This window comes from Phoca vitulina, unplaced genomic scaffold, assembly GCF_004348235.1.
Source record: "Phoca vitulina isolate PV1807 unplaced genomic scaffold, GSC_HSeal_1.0 scaffold68, whole genome shotgun sequence".
In the NCBI taxonomy this organism is placed as follows: Eukaryota; Metazoa; Chordata; class Mammalia; order Carnivora; family Phocidae; genus Phoca; species Phoca vitulina.
The window spans coordinates 6,871,189-6,897,395 of record NW_022589771.1 but is presented as its reverse complement, the minus strand read 5'-3'; the positions used below and the strand labels follow the sequence as shown (position 1 = coordinate 6,897,395).

The following is a 26,207-nucleotide window of genomic DNA, read 5'->3' as shown; positions in this document are numbered from 1 at the left end:
AGGCTTCCCGCGGAGCAGGGAGCCTGATGCGGGGCTCGATCCCAGGACCCTGCTTGTGTTCCCTCTCTTGCTGTGTCTCTCTGTCAAATAAATAAATAAAATCTTAAAAAAAAAAAAAAGACTATAAAATTAGACCTTTAATCCTCCATACCTCCTGCCGCACACAAAAATAACTTGAAGCTATACAGATCCAAATATAAAACACAAATTATAAAATTATTAAGAGAAAATATAAGAGGGGCGCCTGGGTGGCTCAGTTGTTAAGCATCTGCCTTCAGCTCAGGTCATAATCCCAGGGTCCTGGGATCGAGCCCCGCATCAGGTTCCCTGCTCTACAGGAAGCCTGCTTCTCCCTCTCCCACTCCCCCTGCTTGTGTTACCTCTCTCGCTATTTCTCTCTGTCAAATAAATAAATAAATAAAATCTTTAAAAAAAAAGAGAAAATATAAGAGAAAACCAATTACTACCTTCAGACAGACAAGGCCTTCCTCAACATGATACACTCTATTAAGAAACCATTTTTTAAAATGACATATTTCATTCCATAAAAACTATAATAGTCATGAATATCTATGCACTAAATGATACATGAACTATCTACACAAAACACAAACTACCAATGATGCAAGAGAAACACAAACACACCAGTAACAGAAGACTCTTAACACACCGTCATCAGCCACAGGTCAAGTGAACAGAACATTAAAATATAAATGACCTAAACAACAAATCGGTAAGACCGCTTGTAGGGATCTACATTTAGCATTACAATCTAAAAAGCAGAAAAAATGCTTTCTCAAACATGGAACATCCCAAGAAACTGATCATTTATTAGGTCACGGAGAAAAGGTAAGTTTCAGAAAGCAGAAATATTATATACAACATCCTCATCACAATACAATAAAATTAGGAATTTTAAAATAAAAATTTTAAAGAATTTTTTTCTGGAAATCAAAAAATGTCATGTTAAACTGTTGGGTGAAAGGGGCAATACAAACTGAAAGCAGAGACTTTCTGAAAAATGATTGAATCCTGGGATTTAAATTCCTATCTTTAATGACTTGTATCATTTAAATTGAAAATGAAAAGAAATGCATTCCCAACTCAAAAAAAAAACAAAACTAGAAAAAAACAAAGTAAATCTTAAGAAAGCAAAAGGAAGGAAATAAAAATGAAAGCAGAAATTAATAAAGTAAAAAACACACTAATGGTATGTCAGAAATAAAAATCCTGGTTCTCTGGGGAGAAAGAATCCACAACTACAAATAGCTAATTTAATCAAGGAAGAAAGGGGGAAAAGTACAAAATATACAACGAAGTAACAATGGGGAAATAACTCTTGCCACAGAGAGTATTTTAAAAGTCAAAAAAAGACCACTTTGCACACCTTTAAGAAATTAAATTTTATAACTTAACTGAAATGCATAATTTCTAAGAAAGATACAGTTTATCAAAATTGACGAATGGCTGTAAGAGAGCCATTTCCAAGGAACTGTCCTGTAAGAGTACCAAGTCCAGATGGTTTCACAGGAGAACCCCACCAATCCTTAGAGACCAGACTGTTCTAGTGCTACATTTATAAATTGTCTCAAAAATAGGAAATAAATGAAAACTCCAAATTATATTTTTGAAGCAAGTATATTATTGATACCTAAACCTGACAAACAATACGAAAAAACTTACAGACCAATCACTTGTGACCATAGATGCAAAAAAAAATCCTAAATTAGGTCAACAGACACCAATACCACATTAAAAAACTGATACTTTGACCAAGCAGTATTTTTACCACAAATGCAAGTATGGCTCAATAATAAGAAACCCATTAATATAGCCCAACGTATCAGTAAATTTAAGTGGAAAAAACCCCTATGATTATCTCCACTGAGTATGAAAAAGCCTTTATTAACAAAATTCAAGAATGTGTTCCTAATAAAGATCCTTGAGGAAACAGGAAGGGATGGATACCCGCCCAAGCTGGTGCCCGTTTCGCTCCGTCCCACAGCCAGCACCCTCCTCGTTGGACACACATCGCAGGAGCCCCCATGGAGGTCAGAACAAGGCAACGATGCCCACCGTCTCCACCACTATTTAACAATGGGGTAAAACAGAGGAAACAGCTGGAGGCCTAAGACCTGAAAGAGAAGAGATGACATGATGGGGACCCTGGGGCCTAGAGAACTAGCAATAAAACAAACTCAAACAGTAAGAGAATTTGCAAGGCTAACATGAAAAACATCAGCAGCCTTCACATACACAACAATAACCAACTAGAAGATGTAATGAGAGAGAAAACCCCATGGACGTCAGCAACAAAAGAAGGAAAATGCTTAGACATAAATTTAAGCAGAAACATGTAAACTCTATCATGAAGAAAAGCATCCCTACAATACTTTTAAAGGACACAGACGTGCACAGATAGAAAGACCTCCCTGGTTCAGGGTCAGAAGGTGTCCACACCATCAAGATGTTGTCTCTGCACACGGCGAATTACACACTCACCGTGGTCCCTATAAAAACCCCAGGAAGTTCCGTCTGGAACTCAGTAACTTACTACTGACATTCACAAGGAGAAGTACCCGTGCAAGAGCAAGGGAAAACCGTGACAAGGACGGGCCCGAGTGCGGCCTGGCCTACCAGACAGGAACACAGACCGTCCCCGCTGCAGGGCGGAAGCCACAATGCTGAGAGCACGGCTGCGCGGGTCGGAGGACTGAGCGAGGAGGCAGCTGCGGGGCTGCTGTCCGGAGCCAGGGCGGACGCCAGCACGCACCTGGACAGCGCAGCAGAGAGCCCTGGGGGCTGAGGCTCCGATCGGAGGCACAGCACCAAGCCCTGGTCTCCGAGACACACACCTTTCTAGCTCGTCTCCCGAAGGGCCAGCGGCCCGGACGCGCCCGCAGCACCAGGAGCAGCGGGGCTCTGGGAAGAAGCGGCCAACTCCAGGACAAGGGCAGCACCGGTACGAGAGCCCAGGATATCTTGCTGTGCCTGAAAGTTAGGGAAGTCCCTGAAAAGGACCCAGGGGCCGGTATGAAGTGACTCTCACTGGCCAAATCTGAGACGACCTGAGCATCACAGTGAGGACAATGGATGGCAAAGCATCACATGGGAGAGAAACCCACGGGGGCTCTTTCCCAGAGTAGAGCACCACTGATCAGCTTGGAGGAGGGCTGGTTGCAGCCCTCCATAAAGACTGGTTCAGGAAGAATCATCGCTGGGTGCTCAATCTAAGGGGAAAGCTGGACAAGGAGCAGGATAATCCTGTGGTCTTTTACAGTGGGCCCCCCAGAGATGGCTTATTAGTTGCAAGGGGAAAACAGTACCTACAGCATGGAGAAACCTTGACCACAACATCAAATCTAACATCACTGCCGAGGGGCCAGAGAGAGAAGAGGCACTTCAGGCCTAGGACAGCTGTGCTTAGGCCTGCTTACGGAGGGGGGTGGGGGGTGGGGGCCTTGGCTGAGGCCTGGGAACATGGATCATGGGATGGTTCCCACCACCACGTGACAAGAGGGCCTCACTGGGCACAAGCTCTTTGTACAAATACTATGGCTCGTACTGAACACCTGCCTTCCCTCTGGGAGTCTAGAGTTTTGGTACGAGCCAGGCAAAAGGTGCCCACGTGCCTGAACCCCAACAAAAGCCCTGGGTGCTGACCTTTGATGAGCTCCCTGGCAGACAACGTGTCTGCCATGTGTCGTCACACTCACTGCTGGGGGTATAAGCCCACCCTGCATGGCAGACTCCACTGAGAAAGGCTACAAAGCAAAATCCACAAAGGCAAAAGGGTTCAGGAGTAAGCTTCCAGTCCCTTCTTTAATCACACCACACTACTTCTGCATCCTCAGATTCAGGTGAAAATGCACAACACGGAATGATTTGTGTATGCTGGGTATCGCTAAAACAAACAGGAAGAAATGACCCACGGTGTTGTCTCTTAGTTCATGACAGGAGAATTCTGTCAAGAGTGACAAGCTTCTTTCTGGGTTCATAAATACACAGTTGCAAAGTACAAGTAAGGTGCCCGGACGGGCGGCCGCGGAGCGCCTGCCCTGGAGGTACCGTGACGGTGAGGAAGCAGGGCGGTCCCCCGCCCTCAGAAAGCCCACAGACCAGCAGGAGAGACCCACAAGAATGAAGTCGAGTAGCTATCATGACAGTGAATATCGGGGGTTCAGAAACAAAGCTGGGAGTAAATATTAGCAAGACCTAGAGGCCCCGAGGGCGCAGGGAGCTCACAAGAACTCAAAACGTGGCAAGTAAGATTGTTCCTGGTGGTTACCCAGAGGGCAACACGACAGGACCAGAGCAGAAGCGTGGAGCGACAAAGCCACAAGGCATCTGACGGTGGAAAGGAGAAAAGAGGACACCAAGTAGAGTCCATTAAAAAGTCAATTTGAAAAATTAGAGTTGTCTGAACAAAAGCTAGACCGGTGAATTCTTAATCCTATTCCAAGGCATTTTCTGGTCATTTCTTCTCCCTCCATGAATACTTACACAGCATTCCGTCCAATAAATATGAAGGAAGGGGAAGGTAAGCAGGGCTTTGTTTCCTTCTTTGGGCAGCAGCTCCTCTTTGAATTGAACAAAGTTAGATTCTAGGTGAATCATCTTTGGAGCCCGGCCATAGGACCTACAAACAATTTTTAAAACGTCACTAAGAAAAATGACTACAGAAGGTTCAGCAGAAAGAAAAGGGGAAAAAAAAAAAAAATCCAACAATAATTTAATCATATCCATGAATTCAAAAGTACATATATGGTATTAATCCTGAATTATAATGATAATACTCTGTCCAAAAGGATTCTATACACTATCTCAGCAAGGTTCATGTGTACGTGTCAAAGCTCCCTCTCCATCAAGACTTTCACCTTACTCTGACACATGCACACCAATATCTTACTTAACCAGGGCTCTTTGCAACAACACAGACTTCTGAGAAAAATGGATATTACTTGGAGTTTCACTGAATCTCTAAGTCACTATAAAAAAAAAAAAGATTTCCAAATGTCAAAAGCGCAGTTTGAAGATATGAAAGCTTTAAACTAAACAAATACTTTTATGATCACCTGTATGACCCAAAACAGAGTGGCCCACCCACCCCCCACTCTCCCCTCAGGGAGGAACACAGAGACAGCCCGCAGGCTGCAGACCCCCTATCTACGGCTATCAGGGCATGGCTGCCACTTCACTATACTTCTAAAAAACACATTAGGCTGCATACATCTTTCCTCCACACTTGTATTTTTCACTTCTAGTAGCTGTCTCTCTGACACATCTCTAAGCTGGATTCTTGTATTTTTTGTCCGATCTAAGGGGTCTAACACACTGAAACTAACCATATTTAACATGATTATGCTGATGCTTGAACTTGTGTACTTTCTATTTTCAGGCTCTCTATTTTTCCCTATCCTTTGTGAGACTAATCAAGTTTTCTTTTTCCATCCTTTTTCTCTGCTGGTTTGAAACTTTAACCATCTATTTCTATTCTGCTGTTGGTTACATTTTTATTTTTAATATGCATAAACTTAAATGTTTCTTTTAAAGACTAGAGTAAATGTCTCCCCTCTCCTTGAACAAGACAAGTACACTTTCTTCTCTCTGCTTTCTTCCCCACATCTAAAATTTTAGATTTCTTAATTTTTAAAAGGACTAATATCTTAAGTTTAGCAAAATACTTTTATGACTTGTTTGCTGGTGACTGCTTCTTTCATCTGAATTCTGGGTTCATTTTCCTTCCTGTTGAGATGTGTCCTTTCATTATTTCAGGGTGGTAAGGTCTGTGACCATACTTTATTTCTCAACTCTGTGCATGGCGTGGCAGGCAATGAACACAACATGAGAGCGGCCGTCCGGAGCACACGCATGAAGCTCTGGGCAGCCAAAAGTGACCCATCCTGGCCCCAGATGGCTCCCGGGCCTTCGAGGGACAAACCCTGTCAGTCCTGCCTCAGCAAGGCCCACCGGCCCACGGGCAGGGAGAGGGGGGCTGACTCAGTCCTCCCTTCCGCCTGTGAGGTTGAGTAGCACAGACTTCTAGGTTGAAAGGCGTTTTCCATCAGTACTTTGAGAAGCGCTGGCTCTTACGCTGCATTTTCAATGTTGTAGAGACTGCAGATCTGGTTTCCTTTTCTGTCTGTTTTCCTGGCATGGCTTTTGGTTTGCTGTGTTTTGCTTTCATTGCATGGGACTTTTCGTGGGCTCCAGCAAGCCCCTGATTCACCTCTGGGAAAATCCTGACCTTCATTCTTCAGATACTGCCTGTCCCCCGTTCTCTGTCCTCTGCTCTGAAACTTCCGGTTGTCCCCCCATCTCAGCATGTCCCTGTGTCCCCCTCTGCAGCTCTGGGCCCCCATCCCCCATGCTGTGCGGCAGGGCTTCGCAGCTCCATCTTCCCACTCCCCGACGTGCTCTCCTCCACACGGCGGTTCAGCACATCTAGGAAAATCTCGGCTCCAAGCTTAGTCCCAAGATCTACTCAATTAATTGTACATTTTGATCACAGTCACATGTACCTGCTTTAACATGTCAAATAGTATCAAAAGGCCTTTCTCTCACTCTCTCTCTCACACACACACACACACACACACACACACCCGCAGCTGCCTACCCTGGCCTCCATCCCTCCCCTCCTGTACTAGTTTTCCTAGAGCTACTCTGACAAGTTACCACAAACCCAGAGGCTTAAAACAACCTTAATTCTCTCCCAGCTCAGGAGGCCAGAAACTTGAAATGAAGGAGTCGGCAGCACTGGCTTCCTCTGGACACTCTGTGGGAGAACTCCTTCCTCGTCCCTCCCGCCTCCCGGCAAACCGCGGTGGTCCCGGCCTGTGGCCCCTCACTGCGATCTCTGCGGCCATGTCCACATGGACTGCTTGCTCCTCTGCGAGCGTGTGTCTTGCTGGGATGCCCGTCACTGGATTTAGGGCCCACACCACTCCAGGATGATCTCATGTGATCCTTCACTCAAATACACTGCAAGATCCTCGTTGCAAATAAACTCACACTCGCAGTTCGAAGATGGACGTATCTTCTAAGGGCCACCATTCAGCCCACTGTATCTCCCCGAACGCTTTCATCTTAGACACGACGTCCAAGTGTCCGTGACGGAGGAGGCAGGCTCAGCTCTGCCCCCCGCCCTCCCAGCTGCCCTCTCCCCACCGACTGTCGTCCCGACGCCGTGGCCCCTCTTACTGAATGCAGCAGCACACTCTTGTTACGCAGCTTTATGATGTGCTTTCGTCTTCCTGCGTTCTTCGTTCTCTCAGCCCACAGAGTCCATTTCTGGTTCTTCCCCAGCTCCCTCCCCAGCTCCCGGACAGAACTGCAAACCCCGAGCGCCAGCCGCGCAGTCAAGCCTCAGCGGCCCCGCCAGGCCCTTCGTCCAGGGGGGCGTCCCTCAGAAGGCCTCCCGCACCAATCGGGAAGGCACCGTGGGGACGCGGCAGGTCTCTTCCTGGGGCCCTCCGGTTTGTCCCGCCATGAATTCCCTACCCTCCTGCCCGGGGAGCTCTGCCACCTGGCCGCACCTGGTCAGATGCACCCTGGCCCTCCTCCCCGCTTCCTGCGCTGCCTCGAATCCACGGGGCTGGAGCTCGTCGGTCCGCAGTGAGGGCCGAAGCCGCAGGCTCCCGCGGAGGTGGCCCCACGCCGCCTGCCCCCTGCCGGCACGCTCCAGCCTCGCCTGCTGCGGTCCTGGGCCCCGTCACCTACTGCGGTCCTGGGCCCCGTCACCTGCGTCTCCAGGAGCCGCCTCTGCGGGTACAGGATACACAGGCTCAGCCTCCTCTCCCGAGGCCGCTCGTCCTTCTCCAGGGAAGGTGGCCAGTCTCCACTGCGTCACCCACACCCCTCTCTGTCCCTGCGCCCCCATGCCCCTTCGGCCCTTCCTCCGGCTCAGGCAGGTTCAGGAAGGCGAAGAGATGAACGCACACGAAATCTACAGTCTCTCCTTGTTTCCTCATAACCCCTTGTCTTGTTTCATGGACACACATCTTTGCTTTTGTCTTTCTGTATGTTTAAATAATGTGTATTAGAAATCCTCTGCAGACTCCCCCATCTCTCCAGACATTAAGTCCTCCACTGAGTTATTTTCTCTTGTGACAGCACGGGGCCTCCTCAGATGTTGAACAATTCTCCCACTTTCTATCTGCTCTTTATATTGCATTTAATTACTAAATTGAAAAAATTACTAAATTGAAAAAATGCGCTCCTTCTAACATGGTATTAGACACAAAAATGAGACTGGACCCCATCTCTGGTGAGTCACCCCCAGAAAGCCACATCAATTCTTCATGTGGCAGGGTACACACTGGTGGTCGGAGGGAAATAATGCAGCAGGAACTGGAACTACAAGAGCATGAATGACAACCGGAAATTTGTATACACCTTGATTAAAATCGGAATCCCTGTACTAACAAGTCAAACTCCAAACATTTTCTAGTAATAATAGCTAATCTTAGCAGAAATAAGTTTTCCAATAAGATAATTCAAATGTGGACTACTTCTCCGAACAAGTCAAGAGATGAACAATCACATACAAAAGGACAAATGGGATGGCTGGTCTGGTTTCCCCCCTAATTTTTAAATACCATCTTTCCACATACTTCCTCATCCTTAAGAAAGGAGCACAGGAGCTCAGGGTGGAGAGAGGCCTTGCTGAGACTGTAGGTAAAGGCCATGTGTTCTGCTCTAATGTGGAGTCTGAGTCATGTCTCCTTTCCAAAACTCCTGTGCCTTTAAGACACTCTGATGCAGACTCTTAAGTCTAAGGAACAAACTGAGGGTTGCTGGAGGGGTAAGCGGTGGGAGATGGGGTAACCGGGTGATGGGCACTAAGGAGGGCACGTGACGTGATGAGCCCTGGTGTTATATGCAACTGACATATCGCTGAACTCTACCTCTGAAACTAATAATACACTATATGTTAAACTGAATTTAAATAAAAAAAATTTTTTAAGAAAAGATACTCTGAGGTACCATGAGGAATCAGAAGTCATTCCTATAAAAGAGGGCCTTTAACTCAAAACAACTCTCGTTTCTACCACCCTCTGTCTCAGTAAGAAAATCAACATATTCCTTAAAAAGTGAGGCCCACAGATTATGTGATACGTTCAGTTTCTTTACAAGACACTTTACAACTTAGGCTTTAACTTTTACTCCCTCACTTGCTCACAGAAATGTCTACAAAACGAAGAGAGAGATGAAGTCAAAGAACAGATATGCTGCACCTTCTCCATTCCATCGGTTCTCTTGGAAGCTGCTGGGAAAGCGTTGGATAAATAGACGTAAATAAATTCTGATCTCCAGCACCTACAACGGGAACAAAGAGAAATCCAGTTACGACATTTTTAGGTGAATACAGGCAAAATGGGCTCTGAAATTTATTGAACTGGTAATTTTAGACAATTTTATATTTAGTAAAATGACATCACAAAACAAGATTGTTTTATACCTTTAAATAACTGATCTCAAGAAAACCCAGCACTTGACGTCCACAGTCTAACTTCACCTTTACAACACCTGCACGTGGTCCAAACGATTTTCCCCAAGGAGACTGAGGATCAGGGAATGAGGCTAGGAAACGCTGAGCACCCTGCCTAAGGCCACAAAGCTAAGCAGAGAGGGAGCTGGCTCAGGTCCACCAGCTGCCTCCCGAGTGTGTGACCTACAGCCATGGCTTTCTCCTGCCTCATGCGAATAGCCACAAACGTCACGCAGACAAGGAAACCCCAAGAAGTGAACGTGAGCTTCTTCACCAAAATAAACTCAATATGCATCCAGATGCTGGCAGGAGCTAAGATACACACCAGACACTCTGTGCGCACGACACACGACACCTGCTGGGCCTTCTCCGAGTTAGCCCTCCGGTAACTGCCAAGGCAGGCGAGCACCAGCCCATTTCACAGATCAGGAAGGTGAAGCCTGAGAGGCCAACGCGTTGGGAGCACAAAACTAGCTCATGGCGGGTCCTAGTAATGAATCCAGGCGTGTCTGACTTCATGCTGCAGGCTCAGTTTTTAACTCAGCTCTTTTATCTTAGCTTTAACAGAACTGGAAAGTCCATTAGCTCTCATAAAATGATAGGATAACCACATTATACCTAAGCTCAAAAAGGACCTTTTAATATAGATGACTCAAACTCTTACACTGGAGGATCCTCAAACTTTAAGCAAAACCATTATCCAAATTGCTTTTGTACTGATCTTAAAGAAATCATTGGGAATTGATGTGGGCCATTAACACATTTGCTTACTTTGCTAACATGAACATAAAAAAAAAAAAAAACCTCCCCAAAACCATATAACGTTATCAAGTCACTGCGGAGAGTGGTGATGTTTCTGAGCAGTGGAAGGAACGTCAGAGGTGGGGGCAGGGTGACATAACGGGCAAGACCCTCGGCCGGGCCTTCTCCGCACCACACCATCTCCTAGCTCAGTGTGCCTGGGGACACCACCACCCCGCCTGGGCCTCAGAGGGCCGCCTGTGAAGTGGGAAATAAGAACACCTTGGGCTGTGGCGAAGGTCAAATGAGTCAACACAAATAAATAACCTTGAACCCCAGGCCTGACACAAAGTAGTTTGGGTTACTCTTACTACATATTTTGTTAAAATAAAAACAATTCTTATGTTTTAACTTTTCATTTTTCATTGTATTCATTTATTTGGTAGTCCTCTTAGAAATCATTAAAGTAAGAAAATAATCAGTTAGCCTCAGATTTCTTATCTTGGATTGCCAATCCTATTGCCTCCTTAAAAGGGTCCAAGGTTAATGTACAAAAATGACAACTCTTCTGCTGAGTAGCAATCAGGGAGAGCATGCGGAAGCTCTCTTCTGCTTCACTTGTGTTCACTCGTCCTCGTAACAAAGTCTCACATGAGTACACATGGGTACAGACAGCCTCGCAATAAAACTCATCTAAATGGAGACCATAAAGTAATTTTTCTTATACTCTCTCATGCAATAAATCTTTAATTTGTGTCCTAAATTTAATTTTAAAAGATTACAGGTCAACTAGCACAGTAACTGTGGACTTAATGTGACTGTTTGACCTCAGTGTCTTACAAACAGAACTGTGTCCCCCACAAAATTCATGTTGAAATCCTAACCCCCAGTACCTCTGAATGCGACTGTACTTGGAAATCGGGTCTTTAAAGAGGTGATTCAGTTAAATGAGGTCCTTAGGGTCTTCAGGCCCTGATCCAATCTGACTGATGCCCTTTAAAGAAGAGAAAATGTGGACACACAGACACTAGGGGTATGAAAAGCTCACGTGAGGACAGAGAGAGAAGACAGCCGTCTACACGGCAAGGAGGGAAAGCCTCAGCAGCCAACCCTACGGACACCTTGATCTTGGACTTCCAGCCTTCAGAACTCAAGCTGCTCGTTCGCTTGCTTCAGCCTCACAGGCTGTGCCCTTCAGCTGCTCGGTCACAGCATCCCAGCAGACTAACACTCTGCCCCCCGATCTAGATTTGAAGGTCAAATTTTTCTACCCCACTGAAGCTCTACACTGACTGAGAACGAAGAAAAGCTACCCTGATTTTCCAGAATGCACACCCATTATTATCCTAATAGCCATCAATCTTTATATCGAGTATCATGCAACCCTGAGATGCCCCTGAACGCGGGCTCCAGGGAGCCGGAGCACGAAGGAGAAAGGAGAGTGTAGGCACAAACCTCCGAAGGAATTACATCTCAGCTTCTGTGATAGGTGACTGAATTAACAAGGAGAATACTTAGGAGAATCCCCAACAGCCTAATCACAACGTTGACAAGTCCTTAGAGCTTTGAGGTCTGAACTAGAAGACAGAGCAACTTCCTGGCTGACGTCTGTTAGGAAGTAGCTACTAAAAGCAAAAATGAGGTTTTTAAGACTGATGCGCCCAGCCTCAGAGAACGCTGTTTAGAAAATTGCTGTTTATTTTTCCACCTCAAGAGGCCCTATTAAAAGACTGAAGTCAAGGTATTTATCCTAACAACTAAGATCCCTTTTTGTGTTTGTGAGATAGGAGAGACTCCTCAAAATAACTAATAAGGGTAATTCAAAGCATAACCCCATTAACATAAACCTCTCTCTCCTTGCGTGTGTCTAATACGCCCCTGTTCTCATCATTATAGGGGACATATGGAGATAGGAGGGCTGGGGGCGGCTCCAGGGGTGTGCAGACCCCCACAGGCACCCTCCGCCCTGGCCAGTATCCGAGTACGGCAGCACCCTGGCAGGAGGGGCGGGGGGCACAGGGACAGGCAGAGAAGCCACTCAAATGTGAAGGGAAACATGGGGACGGTCGCCCTGCTGGGAAGAGAGGGACGCAGGCACTCAGGGTGCTGCCCGGACCTGCCAGGCACCTGCTCCAGGCTGCGAAAAGCCCAGCTCAGACACTCCCCCACAACGAAGGCAGGCAGAGTCCCAGGTTTCTGATTATATGAACCTGCTTTCTTATTTCTGCCAGTAGTAACTGGATGCAGTCAGATGACTGGCCAGACCTCTGCTACTTCCTGAATTCTGAGATTTTTAGCAGCATATATTTATATGTATTAATCATGTAATTTAAAACTTTTTATGCTAAAAGCAGATAAGACTGCTAATTAAACACGGAAGGAAAAAGAATTCAAAAAATATTTTTCAGTGATTTAAGCACAAATGGGTCCTATTTCAACAAATTCAACATTTTTCTTACACCTTTAAAACAGAAGGAAATGGGAACTCCCTTATAGAGAAAATAATTAGTAACTTGTATCAGCATAAAAAGACACATGTGTCCAGTTGACAAAATATAAATAACTACAGATATAGATGTATCACTTGGATTTGAGATCACCAACAATAAGACTGTAAGAAAACAGCTGTTTTTTGAAATAACTCTAATCTTCAAAGAAGTCAATCATAGCAAAAATAGAAACCTGCAGGCTAGACGATCTTTTCTGACCCAAGAAGCTGTCACTGATATGAGTCTAACCAACGTTTTAACAGCAGGCCCAGCGGAACCCCCCCCCACTCCCACCCCGGTCCCAGGCTGCCCGCACAGTCCTACACCATTTGCATTAATCCCCGGCAACCTGAAGAACAGTGCAAACTTTCACTTTCGATCACTTTAGTTTAGGGTCAGCTAGAACTACAAAGTCACAAAGTTATTTAATGTCAAAACATCTTTGAAATTCACATTTTTAATTCTTAACACTAGATGGCAACGGAACAGAATCAACACTAAGTTGACTGAGTACAAGACTTGAGGATGTCCTGCTTTGCAGGAAGATACCTCCAACAAGACAACCAATCAGCGCTTTACCTTGTTGGAAGTCTATGTCCAAACCAAACAGTCCGGCGGGGTTCTATTTGAGGGACGAGATGACAAGGGTGTTCACTTTCTGCATTTCAGGAATACAGGATATCCCTAAACTAAAAGGTACATATTCTCTCTAACATAAAAGAAAAATGTATTACCTACATTCAAAAAGCTATAAATTGGTTGTTACTAATGTTCCTATAATGTTTATGCAACAATTTTTTGAAGATTTTAGGACTCAATTATGACATTTAGATTGAATTTGGCACTAAACGGTCTACAGAAAAAGTAGCTTGAATTACCAAATGTGGTTTGAGTGCTCGACAGCTATAAATTATGTCTCGGGAGAAACACAAGGCTAAATTGAAAAGTTACTCTCAGTTGGGAAGGACACAGGATTTTCATGCTTGTAGAATCATTACTCCCCATGACTTTTTTTTTTCCCCAGACATGTTAAGGGCATTTGGAAAACTCTGTCCTGGTCCTGCTTTCCAGAATGTTTGAATATGCTACTTTACAAGACAAGGGAGGAAAAGGTCCACGAAAGATAAGGTTGCTAATCAGGTGATTTTAAATAACGAGATTATCCCGGATTATCCAGGTGGGCCAATGTACCCAGAGGGGGCGATATTCAGTGGGGAGGAGGGAGGCAGAAGAGCCAGAACCTAAGTGTTGGTATCATGAGAAGGACTGAACTGGTCACTGCTGGCTTTGAAGATGCAGGAAGGGCCATGAGCCAAGGAACGTAGGCAGCCTCTAGAAGCCGGAAAAGGACAAGGGAATGCATTCTCTCCTAGAAGTTATCAGCCCTGCCAACCTCTTGATTTTAGCCCAATGAGACCCATTTCAGACTTCTGACCTCCAGAACTCTAAGATAATACATTAGTGTTATTTTAAGGCACTGAGTCTATGTAATTTGTTACAGCACCCACAAGAAAAATTAAAGTGTTTAATTTAAAAAAAAAAAAATCTACAGAATACCTTCCTTCTGATGCTGCAGGAGGGCTTGCTCAGCTGCGGAGGGCGTGGCGCCAGGTGAGAGCTAGCTAAGAGAAGTCCGAGGGGCCATCCGTTTGCTGCCAACACAGACTGCACGGCGGGCCTGGACACCGTCAACACTTGGCACACACTCACTCTGAACTCACAAGCCAGCCTGAGGAGAGAGGGCCACTCCATGGACTGGAAACCAAGGCCGGAGGTCAAGCACGGAAACCTGCTCGATGACAAAGCTGGGACTGATTCACCTCCAGCCAGCCTGGCTCTGGACTCAGTATTCTTCTCTACCTCCCTGGGTTGCTTCTCTGTTTCTTAATTTTGCTGTTTGCTAATTAATCTGCACAGAGGCTCTGTCGATGCTGCTTGGCTGAAGGTACAGGTTCCAGAAGACCTTCCATCAATAGTGAACATTTCTGTCATCTGCTTACCAGTTACTAGCCCGTAAACATGCAAAGCTGTGAAATCTTAACACGAAAATATAAAAGGATCAGGACACTGTAACCATGAGAAAGTGGCAGAGAAAAACAAAAGGTTTAGCTGATTTACAACTGATGGGTAGCTTTCCTCATAATACATACATTTCCAAGATCAGTATTTTTATTTGGAGATTTACGTTGGGTAAAAGATCTTAAATCACATTTATAAATATTTGTTGATACGCTCATACAATATAATTTTTCTTCCAATTCTTTAGTATAATCTTAGTAAAGGGAAACAATAACTTTTCCAGTAAAACACATCTCCCACTGTATCCTAAGCTGTTGAAGACATCCAGATTCTTGGGCGCCTGGGTGGCTCAGTTGGTTAAGCGACTGCCTTCGGCTCAGGTCATGATCCTGGAGTCCCGGGATCGAGTCCCGCATCGGGCTCCTTGCTTGGCAGGGAGTCTGTTTCTCCCTCTGACCCTCCCCCATCTCATGCTCTCTCCATCTCATTCTCTCTCTCAAATAAATAAATAGAATCTTTAAAAAAAAAAAAAAAGACATCCAGATTCTTTTAGGTTGGGCAACATCTTAATTTAAAGGCATCAGGTTTACCCTGCAGGACTCCACAGCCCCTCCCCATCCCCCTACCCTACCCCACCCCCTGCACTAAGGGGGTGGCAAAGACGGGATGGATTGTAGCTCAACATAAACAAGTGCTGAGGTAAGAGACCTGCATTTGGAGCGCTGAGTGTCTCCCCTCTGAGGACCTCCTCGCGGGGACTCTAGAAGCTACATGGCCATGGAGTGGCTGGACTAGGACGACCAATTGGGATGACCAATTTCAAGGCCTTCCAAGCAAGGGATCCTATGATTCTACCTTTGAACAAATAAGTCAAAAGAAATATACCTTACCCAGCCTTTGTTTTATAGAAAAGTTTTCAGAAAGAGCCATTCTCTAAGTATGCTGTTAACAAAAGAAAGCTACAGTTCACCAGGGGGCAGTGCATTCCTATTTGAAAACAAGGGTTAAAGAGAGCACTGTCATTAACCCTAACGATGCGTGTACCTGCCCACAGACCACCACGAATGAATTGTTCCTCAACAGCTTTTGGTAAAACAGACTTTCAAATGAATGATAAAAACATCCAAGGTCACAAACTGGGAAGTCAGGTCAGCCTGCTCAAACATGTGTAAAGCGCATGTGCTATACTCTTGTATAACATCAGCACAGTGATGAAAAGTAATTAATGCTTCAAACTGGTAGCTCTTTCATGGGGAAAACCAAATGCATCATCATGGAAAATGGAAAACCTCGCCAGTGGTCCTCCCAGAGTAACTGCACAGAAAAGGCTTTCACGGGGCGCCTGGGTGGCTCAGTCGGTTAAGCATCTGCCTTCGGCTCAGGTCATGATCCCAGGGTCCTGGGATCGAGCCCCACATCTGGCTTCCTGCTCCGCGGGAAGCCTGCTTCTTCTTCTCCCTCTGTCTGCCGCTCTGCCTACTTGTGCTCTCTACCTCTGTTAAATAAATAAATAATCTTTAAAAAGAAAGAAAAGGCTTTCACATTTGGGGGTTGGAGGTGGGGAGTGAGGTTCATGACAAAAAACAAAAAGATCCAGACGTTATCCAGATTCTAGAAGTAGAAGCCAAGGCTTAGTCTGTGCCCTAAAATTACTGGGCAACGGACTCCCGTTTCTGTGTATACACACTGCCCTCCCTTCATCGCGAGGCACACATCTGAGAAGAAACAAGGGAGCCCTCCCTCAGCTCTGTACTGCAGAGGCCAAGTTGAAAGAAAAGTAATTCCTACAGTCAACACGATGAGGATGATGGGGATCGCCTTTATCTGATTGTCAGCTGTCCCGCCAAAACGCCCATTTTCGATCACGTTCCAGTAAGTCCTGCCATTTCACTGCTGGCAGGCAAGTGATGCCTACTCCTTCCGGCTTCCGGCTTCGCCCCTGACCCTCACTGTGGCACCACGTGCACATGGTCGCCTTCCCACACTGCTTCTCTCTCTCTCTCTCTCTCTCTCTCTCTCTCTCTCTCTCGCAGTAGCCAGTCTCTGTAACAATTACTCCCCCCGGGGTGTGATCAAAGGGGAAAAAGTATAGTATATGTTAGCAATAATCGAATTATATACTGTGGGAGTTTGCAGAAAAGGAACCAAAGCCTATACAGAGAGACCAATCGCAAGATATGAAGTCCCAAAGTCTTTTTCTTTTTCAACATGAAAGACAATTCAGCACACACCGAGAGCACCAAAAGATCTAAGTAAACACTTCTAACCAGGAGGCCAACAGTCCTGTTCTCCGTTCTCTGGAGCTCAGAGACCAAATACAACCTAAAACTGAGGAGTTGAAACAGAAAACAAAGGATGGATGGGTGCATCTAAATATAAGAGCACTGAAGAATTAACCCTTTAACGGTTTACAGATTTTTAAATAAAGGAAATATAGGATGATTGTAGCAGTCTGAATCACAGCATTTAGAAGTTCAAGGGATCTTGCCTGCTCCAGGCCCACCCCTGCCCTGGGGCTCTGGAGAGACAGGCTCCTAAAACCTCTCTTTCCCCAGAGCTCCCAAAGACCACTTTCTCAGTGAGGTCTAGCTGCAGCTTCCAAAAGGCTCACCATTACGGCGGGGAATTTAGCAATACCTGGCAAAATTACGAGTTTACCACAGCCCCAGCAATCCCTGAAGGAATCCATCCCAACAGACGCACCACAAGGCTATTTGATTCAGGACTATTTGAAAGAACAAAAGACAAAACCATTCAATTCCACGGACAGGACTGGAATAGAATAAAGCACAGAACATCCACAAACCACATAACAGGAGTTCTACAGGACTATAAAAAGCAACAGGAAAGACCTCCAGGAAATGTTGAGAGAAAAAGCGAAGGGGGGGAAATGTGTCTTGGTCTGTAATCTCCTATCTAAGAAAGGGAAGTACAAATGCATATGAATTTTTTTTTTGTATGGCAGGAGAATATTTAGATGAGGGAAGGGTCAGGGTGGGGAGGACAGAAATCTACGCTACATACCTTGCATGGAAGATCTGGTTTTGAAAGCATGTACATGTTTTATATAATTATAAAACAAAGTTACATTTTAAAAAAGCTTTCCCTAAAAATATCAGAAAAAAAGAAAACAAATGGAGTTAAATGCATGCACGGCTAGCAGCACAGCCACAGAGAAAGAGCTCGGACAAGGCTGGCCGTCAGACCGTGCGCTCCTGGTGGGAGACGTCCAAATGCCACAGAGAACCACTGAAAGCATTTTAAATCTGTGCTCACGAGTCACTGTTGATGGCGGAGTGACAGAGACCGTATAAAGTGGGACCTACAGCATCCGCTAGGTGTTTGGGAGAAATGCTTTGCTGCCAGGCCCAACCTGGCCTGCGGAATCAGAAACTGGGGTGGAACCCGGCGTCAGGTTCTAACAAGCCCACTAGGGGATTCTGATGCAGCTCCAGTTTGAGAAGACTCTACCTCTGTCGTCCCCAAGTATCCACAGAATGGGAGGAAAGAAAACACGGATGATCCAGCAGTTCATTAAAACCCCCAAGTCCTGAAATTGAATCACAAAGACCAGTGTGAACTTACGGTGTACTTCACCTTTGAATTCCCGCTCTGTGCCATAAAAAGAAGACCCAGCAGCAGCCAGCAGCCCAAGCATGTAGCCTGGAGTCTTGAAAAACCTTTTCCCACTAAAAAGAAGCGGGGCTTCCTAGAGAAATGGCTGACTCCAGGGCCAAGGCTGGAAACGAGTCTGGAACACATTAACACAACAGAGAGCAAAGAAAAGAACAAAAGATTCCTACAACTTGGAGGCCAGCTAAGTTGGCAAAGATGGAACCACCTGCCCGTCAGTAAGGACAGCACCGGCCACGGACTGAAACAAAGCAGGTAGGTTTAAATCCTTAAATTCATAATAATACTTAAAAAAAAACATGGTAACTGATCACCACTGGAGGATACTCACTTTGAGTGAACCAACTCACTATACAGAGGAAGTGAGTGAGGCATTAGTCTGCCTTTCCTACACAAACCACACCACTGGATAAGCAAGGAACACACATATACACTTTTTTTTAAAGATTTTATTTATTTATTTAAGAGAGAGAGCGCGCACGTGCCCACAAGCAGGGGAGCGGCAGAGGGAGAGGGAGCAGCAGACTCCCCACGGAGCAGGGAGCCCGGTGTGGGGCTCGATTCCTGGGCCCGGGGCAGGCGTTAAACCGACTGAGCCACCCAGGTGCCCCCACATACACACTTCCTACAGACACATTTCCACTAACAAATGAAGACAAAACGGGGACATTAGAATCTCACCATTCTGCACCCCACGGGGCACAAGCGACAGCAGAAGGGCGGCTCCCATCGGAGAGACACCAGCAGAGCCTCCGTGCCACGGGTGGAGACACGCCACCAGCTGGGAGACAGGCTTGCCAAAAACATCCAACCCGAACCTGACCCAGCCTCTGGCTCCAAGGACCACATTCCAGGAGACACAGAACCCTGAGGACAGAGGACACAATGGGACGCAGCTGGCCAAGTGGGGGGAGTGAGCATGACACGGTCACCGGACAGAACCCGGGCTTCTCGGGAAACTGCCAGGAACAAAAGGGAGACGGAGGGAAACCCGCGATTTGAAGAGAGACTGAGAGCACGATCTCAAAACCTTATTTGGATACCAATTAATTCAAAGAGCTTATAAAAGAAAAAGACATTGAAGACACACTGAAAATGCTGAATATTTGATTTTAGGGAAAATTTTTTAGATGTGATAAAGGCTTTATAGTTGTTGTTTTTTTTTTTCAAGATTCCACCCATTTATTTGACAGAGAGAGACACAGCGAGAGAGGGAACACAAGCAGGGGGAGCGGGAGAGGGAGAAGCAGGCTTCCTGATGAGCAGGGACCCGATGCGGGGCTCGATCCCAGGACCCTGGGATCATGACCCGAGCTGAAGGCAGACGCTTAACGACTGAGCCACCCAGGCGCCCCTATAGTTGTTTTTAAAAAGTCCTGATCTTTTAGAGATACGCTGTCTTGAGGGACACACACTGTCTCAGCTCAGGCTGCCAGGACAAAATAAATACCATGACGGAGTTTTCTCCAACACCAACATCAACTTGTTTTCTCCCAGTTCTGGAGCCCAGAAGTCCAAGATCAAGGTGCTGGCCATTCAGTTCCAGGTGCCTAATGTCTTCCTGGTTTGGGGCTTTCCTCAATGTGCGTGAGGAGGGAGGGAGCGCACTCTTCCTCCTCTCATAAGGCCACTGGCTCCCTCCCCGGGGCCCAGCCTTTGCCCTCTTCCAGCCCACTCACCGCCCAAAGACCTCGGCTCCAAATACCGGCACACTGGCCATCAGGGCTCCAGCCCACGAACCGCGGGGAGGGGAGACAAACCTTCAGTCCATTACACACGCATGTGCGGGTACATGATGTCATACTAGGGCTCTGCTTCAGAAGCACGCAGGACTGGAGGGAACGGGGTAGAGAGAAGCAAGACTGGCCAATTCTCCCAACTGCTGAAGTTGGGGGATAGGTTTGTGGGGTTTCATTACACTACTCTACTTTTGTACACATTTGCAAGTTTCCATCATAAAAAGTGTGAAACACTACAATTCTCCCACTTCCCTTATCCTTTTCTTTCTTCCACAGCACTGATCGCTGATTACGTAATTCGCTATTTTTGCCTATTGTGTTCCTCCTCTCAGTGGATTGGAAGCTCTACCAGGGCTGGGGTCTTTGCGGGAGGAGGTAACCCAAACCCTACAACAGTGCCCGGCCGGCCCAGGTGCGCAGTGCGCGCCTGCTGACCGGGGAGCCTCCCCTGAGCCCGTCGTATTCTACACCAGACTACCCAGGGCCCCGGAGCATGGGACACCCTGCAGTGGAGAACGGCAGTGCTGGCTGTCAGATTATGTTCTCGGGATATGAATGCGATTTTAGAACGGGTAAGATTATACTGGAGATTTCTAGTGTGGCTGACTGATTCAGTTCTTAAGACTGCTGAACCCAAGGAAGCGAGATTTTTATTTTACTTAACTCTGTGGCAAAGGCTTTCTCCGAGGGGTGACTTTAGGGACAAGTCCCCCTTCGTTCCACGTGGGCAGATGGTGTCTGCCTCCCCAACTGCTTGGTAAAGTTGTGGCAGAGGAGGAGTCGGGCACCTCGATGCTGATCCTCACTGTGCTACCACATACTGAGGGGCCAGGCATAGCGGAGCCGGCTCTCAGGCCTTCAACTTCAAAATGACCTCTGACGGCCCATCCTGTTGTTCACCTCCGTGCTTAGAAACTTACTGATCCAGCTGGTCTAAAAGTGCCCATAAATGGTGAGCTATGAGGTAGTAAAAATTACTACCCAAACAGGTTATTGTTAGTGCCAAGGCTCCACCTAAAATTTTAGCTCTAAAATACATGCAATTGCTTCCAAATGCTAAACAGGATCTGTTAAAAACAAGAAAACTTTCCAAACATACAACAGTTCCCAGTGAAACCAAGGTCTAAATCTGTTGTCAGTTTCTTCGTAATTTCTCTACTCACTTTTTTTAGTTTTGCAAACAAGGGCCTAAAATAATATGAAGGAAAAAAACATTACGGAATGTAAGTGCAAGAAGCCAAATAAAGGCCTTTGTTTCCCTAGGGGAAAATAAGGAAAGAGAGATTACAAAAAGTGTTCACTATTTCTAAGAGATCATCCCACCTTGTGTCAACATCTAGAGCCCCAAATCCCAGATGCCAAGGAATCGTTCCCCTGGTCAAGAGCTCAGCGAGGACAAACCTCTAAAGATAGAAGCAGCAATATAAAACCAGAGACACGCAATGGGCGCTGGCTGCCACGCGCCAGGAGGCCAGCGCTGACACTGCTGTGTAGGGAAGGAACGCGGCCCCCAAACGACTTGTCCACGCCCGACCCCCAGAACCTGTGGATGGGACCTTATTCAGAAAAAGGATCTTTGTAGATGTAAAGAAGTTCAGGATCTCCAATGAGATCACCCCAGATCATCTGGGTGGGCCCTAAAACCAATGACAAGTGTCGTGATAAGGGACAGGAGAGCAAATGCAGAGAGAGCAGCCATGTGAAGACAAGGCAGAGACTGAAGCCAAAGGAGCGCCAAAGACTGCTGGGCGCTGGAAGAGGCAGGAGGATCCTCCCCCGGAGACACAGGAGAAGCAAGCACACAGCCTATCAACACCTTGACTTTCAACTTCTGGTCTCCAGAACTGTGAGAGAATAGATTTCCCTTGTTTTAAGCCAGCAAGTTTCCGATAATTTGTGACAATAGCCCTGGGAAACTAATGCATATGGTATAAAGTACAAAAGTAGAATGTACATCTTTTCCTAATGCTATTCCAATTCATGTCTTAGACATGTTTTTGGTTATGCCTCTTAAATGTCAAACACAGCTGAACACATGATTCAGAAGAGGCCCAATCACCAATAAACATATAAAAAGAACTTCACTAATCATCAGGTAAATGCACCCCCAAACAACTACAATGACTTGTGCTGGACAAAGACTCTAGATATAATCACAAGCACAATCCACAAGAAAAAAAAATTGGTAACTAGATTTCATCAAAATTAAAAACGTACTTCAAGGGGCGCCTGGGTGGCTCAGTCGTTAAGCATCTGCCTTCGGCTCAGGTCATGATCCCAGGGTTCTGGGATCGAGCCCCGCATCGGGCTCCCTGCTCGGTGGGAAGCCTGCTTCTCCCTCTCCCACTCCCTCTGCTTGTGTTCCTGCTCTCGCTGTCTCTCTCTGTGAAATAAATAAAAAATCTTAAAAAAAAAAAAATGTACTTCAAAAGATAGCACTAAGAAAATTAAAAGACAGCCAAAGATTAGGAAAAAGTATTTGCAAATCATGGCTCTGATAAAGGACCTGTATCAGCAAACATCATAAACTCTTGTAACTCAATGATAATATAATTTAAAAATGGCCAAATATCTGAATAAACATATCACTAAAGAAGATATACAAATGGCTGATAAGAATAGGCTAAAATGCTCAACTTCAAGCCATGAGGGAAATGCAAATTAAAACCAAAATCAGATACCACTTCACGTCCACTGGTATAGCTATGATAAAAAGACAGACAAGTGTGTGTCCACAAGAACATGGAGCCTCTGGAACCCTCATCCACTGCTGGTGGGGACGTTAAGCAGTACAGACACTTGGGAAGACAATCTAGCAATTTCTTAAAAAGTCAGACATAAGCTTATCATCCAACACAGCAATTCTGCTCCTAAAAATCTTCGCATGAAGAATGGGAAAGGTGCCCACACGCAGGCGTGCAAATGTTCCCAGCAGCATTACTCACAACAGCCATAAGGTGGAAACAACCCAAACGCCCATCAACTGGTGAAGAGATAAACAAGACGGGGTCCATCCGCGCGGCGCACTCTCCAGAGATGAAAGAAGGAACACAAGACAGAGGACGGCACGACCTCGGAGAGGAGGATGCTGAGCCTCCACACACCGCTGAGTGAAAAAAGCCAGCCACGAGACTGCATGCCACACGATCTCATTTCTAGAAATGTCTAAGAACACCAATGTACAGCGACAGCAAGCAGATGAGAGGCAGCCCACGCCTGGGGGTGGGAGCGGGGATTACCTGCTACCGAGCACGAGGGAACCTGACAGACGATGGTGCTGGCAGCACAGCAATGGGGACGGACGGTGGAGGGACCTCACAGCACGCGGATGAAAGCTCCCTGAAGCGATGAAAGAACAACTCTGCGCGTCACTCGGGGCAGCGCACTCCTGTGCGGGGAGCGTGCCTCCGAGCGCACTCTTCACAGGGCCATCTGGAAGCAGCCTTCAATATTCCAACTGCTCTTACCTTCTGCCCCAGCAAGTCCACTTCCAGATTCCATTCTTCATTTTAAAAATCTACTCCTCCTTTATTTATGCATTTTTAAAGTTTAAGGTTGGTTTTGAAGGTTACAGATAGATCTTTCAAGGCTTCATCGGAAGGCCAGGTTGGCAGGCCTTCAATCCTACCTGCTCCATCTCAGAAGCCAAATCCGAGACCCAAGAATGCTTTGGTTTGGTCATAAACTTCTACTGACTTGTAGTAAAGAAAGCATACCTGAACTCAGTTCAGAAGGACCAGTTCATGCTATGATCCCTAGCATACCAGTTAGCTTTCTTTCTTTTACTGATGAACATGTATTCCCTGGATTCAAAAACTCCAGAGAAATGTTGCAATATCACAAAGACTAAGCACATAGCAGTTTACCTAAAAACAGGTCTGAGTGATCAGGGTTCAAACTCTCCAAGCATTTCCCACAAAGCTGTCTTAGCTCAAGGAGACACATGGGGTTTTTTTGTTTGTTTGTTTGTTTAAGATTTTATTTATTTAACAGAGAGAGCACAAGCAGAGGGAGAGAGAGGGAGAAGCAGGCTCCCCGCCGAGCAAGGAGCCCGATGCCCCAGGACTCCAGGATCATGACCCGAGCCGAAGGCAGCCGCTTAACCGACTGAGCCACCCAGCTGTCCCAAGGAGACACGTGTTTAAAGAAAATAACTCCATGCTGTCAAAAGCCTCTAAGTTACGGAAGCACCCAAGACAGCACAGTGTTTCCCTTAGAGACGCTCGCTCATTCATCTATCTCATTTACCCCACAAATACGTACTGAGCGCCTACTGTGTGCCCAGCACTGCGGCAGGTGCTAGAAGCCCAGCAGTGAGCAGCAGAATCCGGACCCTCGCCCTGTGGCTTGCAGGCAGCCCGGGTCAGGGGTGGAGAGAGACAATAAGCAAAGAAAAAACAAATGTTTATGTTGGGGTGCTGAGCCAAGAAGACTGAATCAAGTCAACGGTATGCCAAACAGTAGGTGGGGTGTGAGAGGTGGTATGTGAGCAGCTCCGGGAGGGAAGGGGAGGCAGTGAGGGGTCAGAAGAGCAGTGCAGGGTGCGCAGGCAGGGGCGGGCTGCAGGGGCTGCGGGGGGTTAAGGCACAGCCAGGAAGCCAGGGCGGTGGGGGGTGAGGACCAGGGCTTGTATGTCACGGGGGCTCGTAGCCCACGGAAAGGTCTTTGAGGGTTCTGAGAAAGTGGCTAGCCCTGGAAGGGTCCGAGCGGAGGCACGTGTGCCTCTCAGGACCCCTTGGGGGATCGCCCCTCACCCCATGGAGAACTCGCTTCAAGGGGCCGGCATGGAACCAGGGAGGCCACCTGGAGGTCGCAGGAGCAGACCCAGGGCGAGGAAAAGGTGGCTTGCGTTCGGGGGAGCAACAGTAAAGGTGGGGAGAAGTGGCTGACCTCTGGATAAATGTCAAAGATAAACAATATTCGTGGACAGACTGACTGCCAATTTTGAGAGAAAAAGAGGAGTCAAAGGTGACCCCAAGGTCATCAATTTCTATTTAAAAAACAAATATCCCGTAAGACCAAACCACTGTGAATACACATAAAGTCAGGTGGATAGCAGTTACGGAGCAGACTTGACTGGAATGGAGGCAGGAGAGCCGCCGCGAGCCACCGCCGGGGAGCTCCGAGGCCAGCAGAGCGAGCAGGCTGCCTGAGGAAGGAAGAGCCGCGCCGGGGAGCCCGGGGCCCGGGGCCTCCGCCGCCGCTCTAGCCTCCAGATCCGGGTCCGCAGCGCCCAGGCCCGGGCAGCAGTGGGGGATCAGAGCGTACCGAGACCACACACAGGACACCAGGCGACCCCCATGAAAAGACGCTCTGACAACTGGCAAAAAGCTTTTTTAGACGACAAGTTCTTCGGTCAGTCACTTGCACTGAAGATGAAGCCCTCGGCTCTTCCCATCTCTCCGTGGGGGGGCCCCACCACCTTGCTGTCCGCTCCTTTCCAGGCAAAGACGCTCCTGTAAGGCCTGCCATGCTTGATTATCTCCGACATTCATCAGAACTTAAAAACAAAAATCAGACCCTTGAGTTTCATTTGCATAAACCAAATTTTACTAGAAATGCTTCTGAAACACATCTTGTAAATCAGGCCTGTAAGCAAAAGTTCAAATGGAAAAGGAACGTTTTACTTCTACCTCATCTGGTCAAATCCACCCTAGAGTTGGGTTAATATACTAGTAACGTGGGTGGGTACCCCAGCAAACCCACAGAGGCCCCACAGGGTATTTTGAATTTATGAGGAAAACGGCATTCTGGAGATGCACCGACTCCACTTGAGGTATTCAGTTTCAGTATTAGATCCTGCTACATTCCTTTCAAGGACATCATTATATCACAAAACAGCGTGGTTGCTACAATAAAAGGAAAGTACCACCAAAACAAACAAATACACACAAATCAGACACAAAGTCTGACTGGCAATGTCGAATCAGACTCCCAAGCTAGAGAAGTTGTGCAATGTCCAACAGGTGCAACCATCCCATTAGTATGTCACTGTGCTTATCTAAGAATGAAAAAGAAAATGTTCCTTCTAATTTATGCATATGATTTTCCTCAAATAACTACTGTTAGGACATAATACTTAATAAAATTATTTGG

General features: G+C 46.6%; 1 protein-coding gene across 2 annotated transcripts in view; it reads right to left on the bottom strand.

The window, feature by feature from the left end:
- The window catches only part of TRAPPC10 (trafficking protein particle complex 10), an 88,498-nt gene that overhangs the window by 58,402 nt on the left and 3,889 nt on the right, over positions 1-26,207 (bottom strand). The window contains exons 1-3 of one of the 2 annotated variants that reach the window (XM_032392494.1): positions 22,329-22,347; positions 9,237-9,318; positions 4,504-4,639 (exon numbers count right to left, since the gene is read on the bottom strand). In XM_032392494.1, coding sequence (XP_032248385.1) covers positions 4,504-4,639; positions 9,237-9,250 — 150 coding nt within the window. In that variant the 5' untranslated portion in view covers positions 9,251-9,318; positions 22,329-22,347. Of the gene's footprint in view, positions 1-4,503; positions 4,640-9,236; positions 9,319-22,328; positions 22,348-26,207 lie in introns of those variants that run through there. The other variant, XM_032392493.1, reaches the window with a different exon arrangement.